The sequence below is a fragment of the Elephas maximus genome, chromosome 7, assembly GCF_024166365.1.
Source record: "Elephas maximus indicus isolate mEleMax1 chromosome 7, mEleMax1 primary haplotype, whole genome shotgun sequence".
Classification (NCBI taxonomy): domain Eukaryota; kingdom Metazoa; phylum Chordata; class Mammalia; order Proboscidea; family Elephantidae; genus Elephas; species Elephas maximus.
In genome coordinates, this window is record NC_064825.1 from 19,253,177 (window position 1) to 19,269,326 (window position 16,150).

Genomic DNA, 16,150 nt, shown 5'->3' on the forward strand with positions numbered 1-16,150 from the left:
TAACCACATACAATTTGGTAGTGATATTAGTCCGGTAAGGATAGAGATATAACATCAAGCCAAAAAGCCTTAGTGAAGGAATACAAATTGAAAATGAAAGAATGGATGTATCTGGGGAAAAAAATTGAAAGAAATGAATTAATGAGTGAAAGAGACAATAAAAGTAATAAAAAATAAGGAGTCTCCAAGTGGTGCAAATGGTTAAACGCTGGGCTATTAGCGGAAAGGTTGGCAGTTTAAACCCACCCAGAAGTGCCTTGAAAGAAAGGCCTGGCAACCTACTTCTGAAAGATCACAGCCATGGGGTTGGTTGTCCTGAGTTGGCATCAACTCGACAGGAACTGGTTTAGTTTTTTAATGGAAAACAGTAATGCCTGAATAAATTTGAAAATCAGCCTATATTAATTGCGGTGGCAACAAATGAGCATTTATGTGTGGTAGCAATACACACACACACACACACACATGAATTACCTTGGTTTTCCTACCAGTTTCCAGCTATGAACTTAGGCAAATTGTTTTCTTTCTTAAGCCTCAGTTTCCTTGTTTGTAGCCACTACAGCCTCAAGGAGTTGGTAAAGTAAATGAAATAAAATACCTAGCAAGGTCCATGGTAACCAGTTGCCTTTGGGTCGATTCCAACTCATAGCAACCCTATAGGACAGAGTAGAACTGCCACATAGGGTTTCCAAGGAGTGGCTGGTGGATTTGAACTGCTGACCTTTTGGTTAGCGGCTGAGCTCTTAACCACTACACCAACAGGGTCCCAAGACACATGGTAGGTAGTGTATTTTTACTATTTACATGTCAGTTTCTCCTTCCCATTCCTCTTCCTGAGATGATATAATATTTTTTTGATATGTTAACTATTCCCTTATACCAAGAGGAAGCAAACTAACTGATGAAAGTGTGGGCATCTGTAAGGAAGAGCCCATGTCTTAGTTCATCTTATTATCATAGTTGCCATCAAGTCACTTCCAATGTATGGCAACTGCATAAGTGTGAGTAGACTTGCACTCCATAGGGTCTTCAAGGCTGTGACCTTTTGGAAGTAGATTGTCAGGCCTTGTTTCCAGGGTGTCTCTGGGTGGGTTTGAACTACTAATCTTTCGGCTAGTAAGTAGTCCAGTGCTTAACCATTCACACCATCCAGGAACTCCTTCTCTGATCCTTAATGCTTCCATATCATTGGTGTCTGTGAAATGAAAGAAAGCATGAATGGGAAAAGAAGGGTAAAGGGATGGACAGGAGAATGAAGGGAGGAAAATTTATTTTAAAAAAGTGTGAGCAACTTGGCTTGTCTCCAGAAAGTACTCATCTCAAAAGATTTTACAATTTGTCAGTTTGTTTTAATAAACTGTTTTTATGTGAGTTAAATTATCCATGTGTTTCAGATAAGAAAACTGGAGCAAGGTGAAGTGATTTAATGATTTTCAATTTTTTGGAGAGAACGTATATTTATGTATTAGTCAGGAACAAAGCTTGCATCTAGTTCTTCCTGTTTCCACTAAAAAAACTCCTTCTCTTCCCACCCTATCACATTTTACATATCAGTAATATCTATAAACTCTCCAGCACCTAAGATTGAACTACTATTCATATTGCAAGTTGAGTTCTCCTTTAAGCACAAAAGTGTTGCAGATACGAGTTTTCAGTCTTTAAACTGTTTTAGTAGCAAAGGTTAGCAGTTCGAATCTACCAGCCACTCCTTGGAAACCCTATGGGGCGGTTCTTCTCCCTGTAGGCTTGCTATGGGTCTGAATCTACTCTATGGCAATGAGTTTTGTTTTTTTTTTAGTAGAAACAATGATGTATTAGAATTTTCTGCCACCCAGTGGTAATAATGCTTCTTTGCACCTTTGAGTAAGTTTTCGTTTACATACTGTTTCTTTGTATTATTTAATTTTTAACAAGTATATATTAAATAGAAACTCTGGTGGCATAGTGGTTAAGTGCTGTGGCTGTTAACCAAGAGGTTGGCAGTTCGAATCCGCCAGGCGCTCCTTGGAAACTCTATGGGACAGTTCTACTCTGTCCCATAGGGTCGCTATGAGTTGGAATCGACTTGATGGCACTGGGTTTGGTTTGGTTTTGGTTATATATTAAATGCCTACTATGTAGCATAGTAGGCATTTAATATATACATATATATATCTTATAGGGTCGCTATGAGTCAGAATCAACTCAATGGCAACGGGTATGTATTAGATACTGATTAGAAGTTTTTGCTGAAGAAATAATATATTTGCATCCAGAACTTAGTATTTCAGAATTAGAGCAGAGCTGGTCACATCAGAATGACCCAAATGAATTATAGCTGCTTAGTCATATACCAAATGGCATAGTGGTTAAGAACTTAGCTGTTAACGAAAAAGTCAGCAGTTAAAATACGCCAGCCACTCTTTGGAAAGCCTATGGGGCAGTTTTACAATGTCCTATAGGGTCCCTGGTGGCTTAGTGGTTAAGCAGTTCAAATCCACCAGGTACTCCTCGGAAACTCTATAGGGCAGTTCTACTCTGTCCTATAGGGTCGCTATGAGGCAGAATCGACTCGATGGCAATGGGTTTGGTTTTTTTCATAGGGTCACTGTGAGTTGGAATCAACTTGATGGCAGTTTTTTTTTGTAGTCATATACCGGTTATTTTGCCCCCCAGGGTGCATTCGGTAATGTCTAGAGATAGTTTCAGTTGTCACAACTCAGGGAAATGTGGGGGCGGGGGGGCGTTGGTACTACTGGCGTGTAGTGGACAGAGGCCAGGGATGCTGCTGAACACCTACAATGTAAAGGACAGCCTCCACAACAAAGAATTATCTGGCCCAAAATTTCAGTGGTGTTGCAGTTGAGAAACTGTATGAATAAACTGTAACTGTGAAAATTGATGCCTTAAAGTTTGCACTCTGGAAAAATCTACAACCGTACACATTCTCAAATTGATTTGTGGCTTTTCCTTGCACCGTTACCTCTTGTGTGCTATCTGGGCTGTAAAATACTTGCCTCGTGCCTTAAAACCAATTCCCCGTGTTTCAACTGTGTCTTTACCATGTGACTGAGCTGCAGTCAACTGGTTCATAAACCCAGACAGTAAACATCTTGTATAGCAAGGTGTCTAGCAACTGAGCAAAAGTCCTCAGTGACCAAAAAGCACTCCTGCCTTCATTCATTCGTTTCACCAGCCAATGGTTTTTAAGCACTTTCCATATGCCAGGCAATACTAACACTAGGGGCACTGGGCTAAACTAAACAAAGTCCCTCCTCACGTGGAACCTAGGGGAGTGTAGACAGTAAACGTACTCAGACCAGTGAATAAAATAATCGTTGACTGTGATGTGTATTATGAAGGAAATAAAGGCCGAGCTTGCTCAAGGTTAACAAAGAAAACCTTTTTTACATGGGTTGGGCAGGGATAGCCTCCAGAGGCCTAGCAAGGGTAAGGAGTGCCCGGGGCAATCTCTAAATTGTGTCCCCTCTTCAATTCAAGTGTCCAGGGGTAATCTCTGGATTGCCCCCCCCCATTCGAGTGCCCAGTGGTAACCTCTAAATTACAGCCCATGCCCCCAATTTCAAGATGAATAGACATTGATAGCAGCAACGCATCAGCAGAAGGGCCTTCCCCTCTCTTTTCTGGCTGCCTTACTCAGGCAACTTTAATATTGGTAGCGCCTGGGAATGTCACTCAGCGCCTTGTCTGGCGCCCCGTTGAACTTGCACCCTGGGGCAAGTACTTCCCTCTCCCCCCACCCGCTGCCCACACCTCTGATTAGCCTTTCTGCAGAGCTAAGATCCAAAGGATGAGACCTGACGAGGCAGCTAGCGAAGACCCAGGAAAAGAATGTTTCAGGAATTCAGAACAGCAAACACAGAGGCCTTAAATTAGAAAAGATCAAATGGAATAAGGCCTGTGTGACTGGAGGTAGCACATTAATAAAATATTAGGTTTAAAAGAAAAAAAAAGGATTATTTCCATAGGTACATATGTTTTAGAGCCCACTGCCGTCAAGTCGATTCTGACTCATAGCGACCCTATAGGACAGAGTAGAACTGCCCCGTAGAGTTTCCAAGGAGCGCCTGGCAGATTTGAACTGCTGATCTCTTGGTTAGCAGTTATAGCACTTAACCACTACACCACCAGGGTTTCCATGTGTTTTAGAGCCACCTTAATTGGTGCTGACTCCCACATTTGAATATTAAAGACTGCTAATTAGCCTTCAAAAATTCCAAAGAAGCATAATTTCTCACTTACCTATTTCCATAAACACTTTTTGGGTGTACTGATGTCTTTTAATGAATGATTAGAGACATGGTGTGTCAGATTAAAGATCTGCAATCATGAGGTCATGAATACATGGCAAATTAAAGGCGTGATCCGTACATAACGCCTTTGCTGGACTCTGTCCCTCTGATGAGGAACCTGCCCTCACTCTCCTTGGAAACCCTGGCAGCGTAGTGGTTAAGAGCTAGCTGTTAACCAAAAGGTCAGCAGTTCAAATTCACCAGGCGTTCCTTAGAAACCCTATGGGGCATTCTGCCCTGTCCTTATAGGGTCGCTATGAGTCAGAATTGACTCAATGGCAACAGGTTTTTTTGTTTTTTTTTTTTGGTTCACTCTCCTTGCTTTATCATAACAACTGGGGGATAGATGTGAGTTCAAACCTGGTCCTCATTTTTAATGATGTCCTTAAGGCATAAATCATGGTTTAAAAGCCAGGGTCCATTATATGATTTAAAACATTACGCTGAAGTTTGCATGCGTTTCACAGATTTATAAATCAGTAGAGCTTAAAGGACTGTAGAGGTCAATGAAACCACTCCTTCATTGTCAGAAAAGATTATAGAAATTTTAAGCATCTTGCACAGTGCTTCATCAGTGTCCCCAGGTTTCCATCAAGTGCTCTTTTTTGAGAACCAAAATCCGAAAACCAAAACCAAACCCATTACCATCGAGTCAGTTCCACCTCACAGTGACCCTGTAGGACAGAGTTGAGCCATAAGGTTTCTAACACTGTAAATCTTTACAGAAGCAGACTACCACCTCATTCTCCTGTGGAGTGGTTGCTGGGTCTGAACTGCCAACCTTTCTGCTAGCAGCCAAGCACTGAACCATTGTGCCACTAGGGCTCCTTTGAGGACCAAACACCTTGCTTCCTTTAATTTGGTGAATTGTACAATCTGATCCTGATGATTTTTCAAGTCAAAATAAGAAAGAACATATGGACATTTTGCTGACATTTTTAGAGGGAGGTGAAAGAAAAAGGGAAATAGCTACACGAAAAAGAATATCTAAACAATATTTTGAAAATTGTATATTGTTTTTATGGATCTTATCAGCCTTGCCATATTTTCCCTATTATTAGAGCTCAGCTAGACTATCATTGTTTATATTTCTCATTGCAGATCCAGAGCCTAGCACAGCACCTTACAGAGGGAAAACCAAAAACCCACTGCTGTTGAGTTGATTCTGACTCATAGTGACCCTGTAGGACAGAGTAGAACTGCCCCATAGAGTTTCTGAGGCTGTAAATCTTTATAGGAGCAGACTGCCACATCTTTCTCCCATGGAGAGGTTGCTGGGTTTGAACTGCCAACCTTTTGGTTTGCATCCCAGGGCTAAACTACTGTGCCACCAGGGCCCCTCTTACATAAAGAGGGCACTCAATAAATACTTCTTAAATGGATGAATGAGTGCTTTAATGAGCTGTCTTAATTCAACATGTGACCATTTAAAGCATCAAGACATTGACGTTAAGCAAGGATTTTAATTGAGCTTCATGTAGATGGGATTGTTGTTGTGTACCATGGAGTCGATTCTGACTCATAATGACCCTATAGGACAGAGTAGAACTGCCCCATAGGGTTTCTTAGGCTGTAATCTACAAGGGCAGGTTGCAAGGCCTTTTCTCCCACAGAGCAGTTGCTGAGTTGGAACTGCAAGGAACTGTAGATTATGACTGTCTTTGAATGCAGCCTCAAAGCCTCTCTAGCCGTGAAAAACGGTTGTGCTACCCAATGAAATGTACTCTAGAGGCATTTATGGGGTCCCTGGTTGGCACAAATGGTTAAACTCTTGACTGCTGGTCAAAAGATTGGTGGTTTGAATACACCCAGATGCACTTCAGAAGATAGGCCTGGCGATCTTTTGAAGGGTCATAGCCTTGAAAACCTTATGGAGCCATTCTACTCTGTACACATGCAGTCGCCATGAGCTGGTATCGACTCAGAGGCAACTAACAATAACAGATACATTTGTACCCAAAACATACAAATTTGGAACTTCTCTGTTTTGCTTAGGCTCTTCTATTCTGTTTAAAACTCATTTTTCACTTGAAAAATGAATTTAAATATCTTCTTAGAATGTCAGCGTACTATGTTACTACCTTTACTGAGGATTGCTTAAATTTTTATTTGCCCATTCATGCATATGTATTATATGGAAAGGGCTGTTCAAACAGAATCGCTTACAGACCCTAAAAATCAAATGGATTCATTAGTGCTTTGTTGGCACCTGAATTCTGTCTTACAATAAAGTCTTACTCTGGTGTTTATTCAGAATTGCCTTCAGACTCTACTATAGGTGTGGATGTTGAACCCTTCCTCATCAACAGCACTCCTGAGATCACCACCTTCTCCACTCGTTGCCTCTCCCTCTCCCTTTGCCTTCTACCTCTGGGAAGAGCACAGCATGACTCTCATGTCACCATGATTGAAGGCCACACAATCTAAGAGACTCCTTAGACAACCTCTAATAGCCACCGGAAGATTGAACACACTTGAAATGCCCTTGGTTTGACAGAATGTTAAATAAGTTAAGCTAAAGTGGCATTAAATACACACATGAGACTAATTTATTTACATATATATGATATTTATTACTTCTATATATAACACTGGAGCCCTGGTGGTTAAGAGTTATGGCTGCTTACCAAAAGGTCGGCAGTTCAAATCCACTAGCTGCTTCTTGGAAACGTTATTGGGGCAGTTCTACTCTGTTTTGTAGGGTCACTATGAGACGGAATTGACTCAACAGCAACGGATTTGGTTTTATATATATATATATATATATATATATCACTAATAAATAATCTTATTACATTATTTGAAATGAATACTAAATAAAAATGTCTAATTCTTAAATTACAGCTTGAACACAGTAAGCAATCTAGTATAAGGAGCTCGGAAGATTTCCATTTAAATAGTTTCAATAATCCTCCAAGACAATATCAGGTAAGCATGACATTTTAAAGAAATAAGGCTAGTTGAATAATTTTTTTTTTCAAATTATGTGATTCTTTAAATAAAAATGAATTAGTAGGATTTTTCTGGATCTCAAAATAATGCTTTAATTCACTAAATATGTCTTGAGTAAATACCATGTGCCAGGTACTTTCTAGGTGCAGACGACACATAAGTAAGCAAAATAAATAAAGTACTAGTGTCATGGAGTTTAGAGTCTACATGCTCATTGTAAAATGCCTAACCCTACCAAAACATCATAAAGAGTGAAATTCGGCTTCAGTGTCACCATTCAGAGATAAAGACTGTTTACTTTTGGTGGATCATATGTATATGTATAATTTTACATACGTTTTATATATATGCACATTTTTTATTTGCATACATATATTTAATATATCAAGTCCCTGGGTGGTGCAAATGATTAAACACTTGACTACTAGCTGAAAGGACCTAGGAACAAAGGCCTGGTGATCTATTTCCAAAAGATCACGGCCATTGAAAACCCTATGAAGCACACTTCTACTCTGAAACACATAGGATTGTCATGAGTTGGAATTGACTTGATGGCTACTGATTTGATTTTTTTTCTAATTTAATATATACGTTTAATATTGTAAATGTGTATGTAATCTTACATAAATGAGTTAATAGTACGTTTTTTTTTTTTATATACAGTAATAGTGTTGTAGTCTGTGTCTTTTACCTTCACAAAATATATATTCACATTATTTTTAATCAATGTATAGTATTCCTTTGTATAAATATATGATAATTAAAATACTCCCCTATTAATAGATATTTGGAAACCCTAGCGGTATAGTGGTTAAGAGCTGCAGCACCTAACCAAAGAAGTCAGCAGTTCGAATCCACAAGGAGCTCCTTGGAATCCCTATGGGGAAGTTCTGCTCTGTCCTATAGGGTCTCTATGAGTCGGAATAGACTCAACAGCAATGGGTTTTGGGTTTGGAATGGATTCTTAGGGATTTTTTTCCTACTATTATAAGTAGTACTACCGTGAATATGGAGCTCAGGTGGCACGGTGGTTAAGCATTTGGCTGCTAACCAAAAGGTCAGGAGTTTGAATCCACCAACCACTCCTTGAAAGCCCTGGGAGGAGATTCTACTCTGTCTTATAGGATCGCTATAAGTCAGAATTCACTCAATGGCAACAGGTTTGGTTTTAGGTTTTTGGTACCATGAATATATTTGTCCATCTATCCATTCATCCATTCATCTCCTTACAATAAGCTCCTAGAAGTGGAATTTTACTGCCCACCATTTAATTTTTGGGCTTAGATAGTAAGATTTAGTTTAGTTACATATTCATCCAGAAACTCCTAAGTACATGCTGAGCCTCCAACTTATCATGAACAGTACTGTACAGTTGATTCTCTTTATTCGTGATACTTATGTTCAGTTAAGTTGCTCCACACTTTGAATTAACAAATACTGAACTATTGCTCTGGGGAGAGACAAGTTTAGGTTTCTAAGAGGCTCTCGTCACATTTTCATCAACCAACAGATACATAACCTTGTTATATGTGTGTTTCTGTTTAAAGACACCTTGTTTAATATGTATTGCCATTTCATTAACATTGAATTCACAGCCTGTAGCTCGTGCCTGATCAAAGCTTACCTACCACATGTTATTTTTTCCTAAGGCATATTACAGCTTTCTTGCATTTAGGAACTCTAAACAGCATTTCAGTACTACGCTTGGGGCCATTTTAAGTGAGTTATCACCAAGAAAAGGAACAAAAGTGCACAAAATGTGGCATTAAATAGACTGTGTCATGGATTGAATTCTGTCCCCCAAAAATAATCTGTCGGCTTGGCTAGGTCATGATTCCCCATACTGAATGATTGGCCGCCATCTTGCTATCCGATACAATTTCCCTTTGTGTTGTAAATCCTGTCACTATGACATGAATGGGATGGATTAGTAGCAGTTATGCTGATGAAATCTACAAGATTAGGTTGTGTATTAAGCCAATCTCTTTTGAGATATAAAAGAAAGAAGCAAACAGAGAAACAGGGGGATCTCATATCACCAAAAAAGCAGCACCAGAAGCAGAATGCATACTTTAGACACGGGGTTCCTACACAGAGAAGCTTCTAGTCCGGGGGAAGGTTGATGACAAGGACCTTCCTCCAGAGCCAATAGAAAAAGGCTTCCCCTGGAGCTGATGCCCTGAATTTGGACTTGTAGCTTGCTAGGCTGTGAGAGAATAATTTTCTCTTTGTTAAAGCCGTCCACTTGTGGTATTTCTGTCAAAGCAGCACTAGATGACTAAGACAGACTGCAGAAGGGATCTTTGTCTTCAGCATGAGAACTGAAACAAGAAGGCCGAGTGTCATCTTGTTCGACCTCAGCTGGGAATGTGCACGTACAGCCATTCAAATTTTTGGCCACTGTGTGCATTGTTGGGGAAGCACAATTACAAAACAAAATCTCTTAGCAACCCATATAAACTCTTCACGAAAGTAGAAGAGAATAAAACAGTTTTATTACTGAATAAGCATTAAACCAGAATGTGATGTGTATCATAGGTAATCCGCTAAAGAGAATGCAAAGACAGAAAGGAATTTTATCCTTTTATACAGCCAAGCAGATGTAACCCATTTCTTACGTGTTCTCAAGATAAACCATTACTAGTATTGTTGTTGTTGTTAGCCGCCATCTAATTGATCCCAAGTCATGCTACCCCCTGCACAGTGGAACAAAACCCTGCTAGGTCCTGCACCACCCCCATGATCAGTTTCAGATTGGACCATGGGGATCCACAGAATTTTCATTGGCTGATTTTTGGAAATAGATCACCAGTTCTTTCTTCCTGGTCTGTCTTAGTCTGGAAACTTCACTGAAACCTGTTCAACATCATAGCAGCACACAAGCTTCCACTGACAGATGGGTAATGGCTGTTCATGAGGTGAGTTAGCCAGGAATTGAACCCAAGTCTCCTACATGGAAGGTGGCAGTTCTACCAGTGAACTGCTACTGCCCACACAATTGCTAGTCCTCAAGTAAGAGAACTCGACAGAGTCATTTACATAGTTCAGCTTAAATTCTCCTGGTAATTGAGTTAGCCACATGGGCTTGCTAATGGCCTTTACCGAAAGGAAAAAAAAAATTAATTCCTCACATCTTTATGACCAGAGGTAGGTTTGTAACTTGGAACCAAGAGCCAACTGAGGTTAGGCTCCTATCCTCCCAGGAAACTGGGAGGTAATGGGTGCTTCTTCCTTGACCGGTTACATATCAAACAGATGATTTCCAGGTCTTTGAGGAAGCATTCCTGGGTTGCAAAATTGGCAAGAGGCTTATTTAGCCTTTAAAAAGATTTATGTACATTTCAGAGAGGTAGAGAAAGAAGTGACGGTTTTTCTAAATTTAAATGCTATAATAAAAGGGAGAGAAGGTGAAATCTCTTCCCTTTTGTTCAACAGGGAAGATCAAGCCTCTCTCTCTCTTTTCCTTTCTTACTTCTAATCTGTATTTGCCCTTACAGCCTGTCTGTGAATGACTGAGAAAGTGATGTGAATGTTGATTCTGGGTTACAAGTAAATTTTACTGAGTAGCTGAATTTGTAGTTGCAGAATCCGTGAATAATGAGGATCGACTGTATAAAGTAAAAGCCGCATATATGTAGAGAAATTTTATTACTTTCAAACTAGCCATTCCAAAATTATCAGTAAGTTTAAAATCAAAACTGGGTATACATCTTGGTGAGGAGAAAAATGAAAATGTGCACATTTGTCTAATTTCTCACCTCTACAGGCTCCACAGTATTGCATGTCTTTAACCTGTCCAAATGGAAGGCCATGTATTGTTCTACTACTTTTCGAATAAAATGCATACAGTAGACATAGAAGATTAGATGTTTGCTCTACACTGATTGTTCTTCTCAAGAATTAACTTTTGAGTCATTGGTCCAGGTGATTTGAAAATCTCATTAAAAGAGAAAACTTGTAGACATTACATATTCTCTGCCATTTTTATCATCTTTTTTTTAATCTTTGATAGTCATCACTTCCAAAGTGCTTACCGAAGGGAGGATGACTCAAGCTTATTCCAAATGAGAGATTTGTTATGTGTTAAAAATTTTTATAGATCAAGAGTTAAAATGGCTGCCCTGGGCCAAGAGCCAAACAAAAATTAGTCATAAATCCATTTACAAGAAACAAAAATTTTATGCAGAATTGAAATTTAGGCAAGTTTTCCTTATCAGCATAAGTTAGCAGTACTTAATAGCTTGAGTTAGCAACACTCATCCAGTCGATATGTCAGTTTAGCCTTCAGTAGCCAACTTTTCCAAAACAAAAGGAAAATTAAATGTGATTAACCAGTCAAAGCATAGGACAAGATACTTCCTCATCTAAGCTTTAAAACGGCATTGTAACTGTGCAAACTCAAGCCCCCTCGCCATTTCCATTTTGGGGTGCTCCCTTTTCAGGAGCCGTTTCTTAATAAGCCCTTTTCACTCCAGTTGACTTGTTGATCAAATTTTTTCCTTTCGGCACATGAAAGTAAAACTGAGATGGATTTCTCCTTTCTCTGTCTAGAAAATAATGAAGAGGCTGATTAAAAGATACGTACTGAAAGCCCAGATAGATAAGGAGAGCGACGAAGTGAATGAAGGTGAGTTGAACACAGGGACAAGTAGGCCCCTGAGAGTGAGCCAGAATATCAGACCTGATGCAGAGCCGAGGGAGAGCTAGAGAAATGGGTGTGGAAGGGTGAGCTTCAAGGGGAAGGGAAGAAAGGATGTTATCAACCATTAATACTGTTAAATATTGGGGGACAAGCTGTTTCTCCACAATTGGGGGCAGAGGTCGCTTTCTAGATAAATAACTTGTTTCTGTGAGGGGGCTCGTAGGGAAGAGGATGTGGTTGAGAAGACAAGGGACTGCTGGCCCAACCCTGCAACATTCACCAGTAACGTTTCCTTTTCACTTACTTTGGGAAGACTTTTGTCATAATTTGTTCTATAATCTCTTCATTCACTGATACACTTCATTGAGAAAATAGAAACTAGCTCCATTAGGAAGATATTTCCTTTGAAAGGTTTCAAAATACAGATGTGTGTGCAATTAGGACTGTTTTCAACTTCCCCCAGAATTACCAGTGTCTACGCATTATGTGGAAGCCCTGGTGGTACAGTGGTTAAGGACTCAACTGCTAACCAAAAGGTCAGCAGTTCAAATCTACCAGTTGCTCCTTTGAAACCCTATGGGGCAGTTCTCCTCTGTCTTATAGGGTCGCTATGAGTCGGAACCGACTCAACAGCAACAACAACGAGACGCATTATGTATTTACACTTGACTTCTTATCACTCTTGTTTTTCAAAGGAGAACTGAAGGAAATTAAACAGGACATCTCAAGTCTGCGGTATGAACTCCTTGAAGAAAAATCTCAGAATACAGAAGACTTAGCAGAACTTATTAGAAAACTTGGGGAGAAATTATCAATGGAGCCAAATCAAGAAGAAAACAACAGATAATGCAAAGACTTGCTTAGAAATTCATATTTATTTGTCCACTTGAAGCCATATTATTTTCAGATTTATTTTTTTAAGTGCCAATCTGCCCTCCATTTAAACAAGAAAAAGTTGAGATAACTTGGGTCATTCTATCATACTGAACCCTGATATTTAATATTTTTGGTGATTAAATTTCATTGTTCAGGTGGAAGTTTGCAGATTGTGATGAGAATTATGACCACTCATTTGGTGCTTGTTTTATAAGCTGCTTTCTTGGGTGTAACTGTTGTGATGATGTGATGGCTGCCTAGTGCAGGCCTGGGAATCTTCTCTGCTGGTAGGGGGCAGACCCAATGCTCCCTGCCTGGTACTTCTCCTGAAAGTGATTTTGGGCACGTTCTGGTCTGCTCCATGGGTCTGCTGCTGGTGACTCCCATCCCTGCTAGGGAAAAAATAACCTATGACTATTCAGAAAATGTGATTTAATCATTGCCTTTCCCTCTTAGCCCCCAAATAATATGATTCTTCTGTGCAAAAAATGGGCTTAAATTTTTCCTAAATTTTCTGATTCACCCCTTTGAAAACATTACACTGAACACTGAAAAAGTATTTCCTCCACTTAACCCTGGAAATTTGGTACAATTGTGGGTATGTGTGCTTCTGCGCATGCACATACGTGCACGTGTGCATGAAATGTTTGCCTGTAACGTTTCAGTAAGGTGTATACTTGAAAGCTCTTTGTTAAAAGTACTGGACAAATAAGAGGGCTTTATTGGAGAACTATCAAAGCCACACACACACACAAAAAAAAAAAAAAAAAGTGGTTATTTGGTCCAATCATAGCACAATTTTTTCTATTTGGGCATTGGCAGATGTATTCTCACATGTGACTATTGACTGTAAAGCGGAAAAAGTAAAAGTATGGGAACTTGCAATAATCATCTCTCTCTCACAGTATGGTCTAACCTCACCCCCAAAGTATACAAAGTAGGAATTTGCATTCATGAGCATTCATCAAGAGGGTGTTATTATTTTCTGATGATGTGAGACAATATCTGAAACATCTAAAAGAGAGACATGAAGGTTCATCTGTTCGACTGCCCAAAGACTTCCGGCATTTAGTTGATGCTGGATGTTACCTGAAAGTGCTGCTTTAAATTCAACAAAGAGAGGCTTGAAATGCAAAATTTTAGCTTCATTTTAAAGATCAAATGGTCACAGAAAATCTTTTTAGCACCAATTTGACTTAGTTTAAATCAAAGAACCTTTATATAACCAGATCAGAAACTATGGCTGAAAGTTTTTATTCAGCGATTTTGTACTTGTGGTTATTCTTATTGAGAAGTTACTTAGTGTTGCAGGAAAGGTTCGTTTTCAAATGTTTTGTGACAGTATTTGAATCAGAATTTGTAAAAATCATCCTCATACCAAATGCACTTTCAGAAAATTAAAATAGCCTAACATTCACAAAATCTGTGTCCTGTGCTATGCAAGAGTGTTGCCTGCATCCCGAGGACTATTCTATGACAGCACATGGACTTGATTGAGAAGACTCTATAAAAGGTATTCAGATCCCTGGGTGTCTTTTAAGTTGGTTTGACTTGACAAGTTATGAAGTTCAGGGAAATGTCAAGGCATGACCAGGAGTTCTTCAGTAAAGGGCACTACCCTACAAGATATCTGTTATTGTTCAAAACCAATTGTCCTGAAGTCAATAAATTTTCCTCAAAGTCCAGCTGAGATGGCATCTCCCAATCTCACTTTAACTGGAAGATGAAAGAGGATCCATCATATTTGAAGGAAGGTTTTTAAAATTCCATCAAGCACTTAATAAAACACATTGTCAAAGAATGGTCATAAGCATGATAAAAGTCTCAAGGTCATTGGCTTTAAAGACTGTGTTCATGTCACAGTTTAACCTTTTGAGTAAGGTGATTAATAAGTTGAAATATATTTATCCAAATCATTCTCTGTGTCATATTTCTGCCTTCAGATTTGATGCTGATGTTTTCTAGGTTTAGGTACTAAGAGAGGGACAGAACAGGAATGTCTGGCAGTCACCCTGACTGCAAGCCTAGCCCTGTCCACTTCTCACTGCAGACCTATCACCAATGAACTAAACTTAAGTGTCTCTGTCTTTGTACAGCAATGCCTGGTTTTACTCTTTGCTGCTCTCATTACTTGAACCTGAGAAATAGCCAAACTCAAACTGACTTTACTAGGTATAGAAAATGATTTACAGCATCTCCTATTATTGGCTCAGAAATTTTCCAGTGACTGAAAGGATTAGAAAATGAGTGTCACAACTCAAGGAGTTTGTAACCAAGTGGAGGAATGGGACTTACTACAACTATAAGACGTGTCTTCGGAGCACCTACCATGTGCCAGGCACTGTGGTGTGAGCTTTCCCTGCATTATCTAATTTAATCTACAACAGCTACATAGGTACTATTATTATCCTCATTTTAGAAATGACAAAACTGTGGATTTTAGAGGTTAAGTGACTTGGAAAAAGTGTCAGAGCCAGGGATGAAGCCCAGGCCTGCCTCACTGCAGAGGCCTCACCCTTACTGGTGGTCTAGATCGGCCATATTGCAGTGTGGTTGTCCATTGTGTAGTTTGTTGTCAACTCTAGGTGAGGAAAAATGGGCTGTACCTGAACACCCTAAGTTCTGTGTTACACATCAGAAAGAGACAATAGCACTGATCAAGGAAGGCTAGGGATGCAGAGAAGATTTGACTTCAGGAATATTACAAATAAAAAAAAAAAGAAGAGAAGGAGATGTATATTTAGGGTTAGGGACTGTGTGAGCAAGGCCAAGCTTTGGGCATGAGTGTGGGGCCCTTGAAGAGCTCCTGAGAAAGAAGCAGTTCACTCAAAGGCTGTGGAGGAAAACAGATTGGCTCAGGAGCAATCTGATTTTATTTGGCCAGTTTATCCTACCCATCTAGGATGATTCCACTAATAAAGGACCTTGTCTTTATGTGAATAGTGAAAACAAACCAAACTCTTAATTAAAATGCAGAGACTATATGTCAGTATTTGCCAGTCAGGCAGACTAACTGACCAGTTCCCAATATAATCACTGTCAGGACCAATTTCTAGCTTCAGGCCAAAGAAGACACCAGCCACTGATGATATTTCTCCAAGTAGCAGCTTCTAAGCATGGCCCACATCACTCCTGATTCTAACAAATAATTTAGTTGTCATTTTTACTCTGAAACCTCATGTCTTAGTCATCTTGTGCTGCTATAACAGAAATACCACAAGTGGATGGTTTTAACAAAGAGAAGTTTATTTTCTCACAGTAAAGTAGGCTAAAAATCCAAATTCTGGGTGTCAGCTCCAGGGGAAGGCTTTTTCTCTCTGTCATCCTTCTCATCAATCTCCCCCAGACTAGAAGCTTCTCTGTGCAGGGACCCCTGGTCCAAAGGGTG

At 39.6% G+C, this 16,150-nt stretch overlaps 1 protein-coding gene across 1 annotated transcript in view; it reads left to right on the forward strand.

Moving 5' to 3' along the window:
- The window catches only part of TRPC6 (transient receptor potential cation channel subfamily C member 6), a 154,116-nt gene extending 139,478 nt beyond the window's left edge, over nucleotides 1-14,638 (forward strand). The window contains exons 11-13 of the mRNA XM_049889502.1: nucleotides 7,137-7,220; nucleotides 11,796-11,871; nucleotides 12,582-14,638. Coding sequence (XP_049745459.1) covers nucleotides 7,137-7,220; nucleotides 11,796-11,871; nucleotides 12,582-12,733 — 312 coding nt within the window. The 3' untranslated portion in view covers nucleotides 12,734-14,638. The remainder of the gene's footprint in view (nucleotides 1-7,136; nucleotides 7,221-11,795; nucleotides 11,872-12,581) is intronic.
- Nucleotides 14,639-16,150: the final 1,512 nt, after the last annotated feature.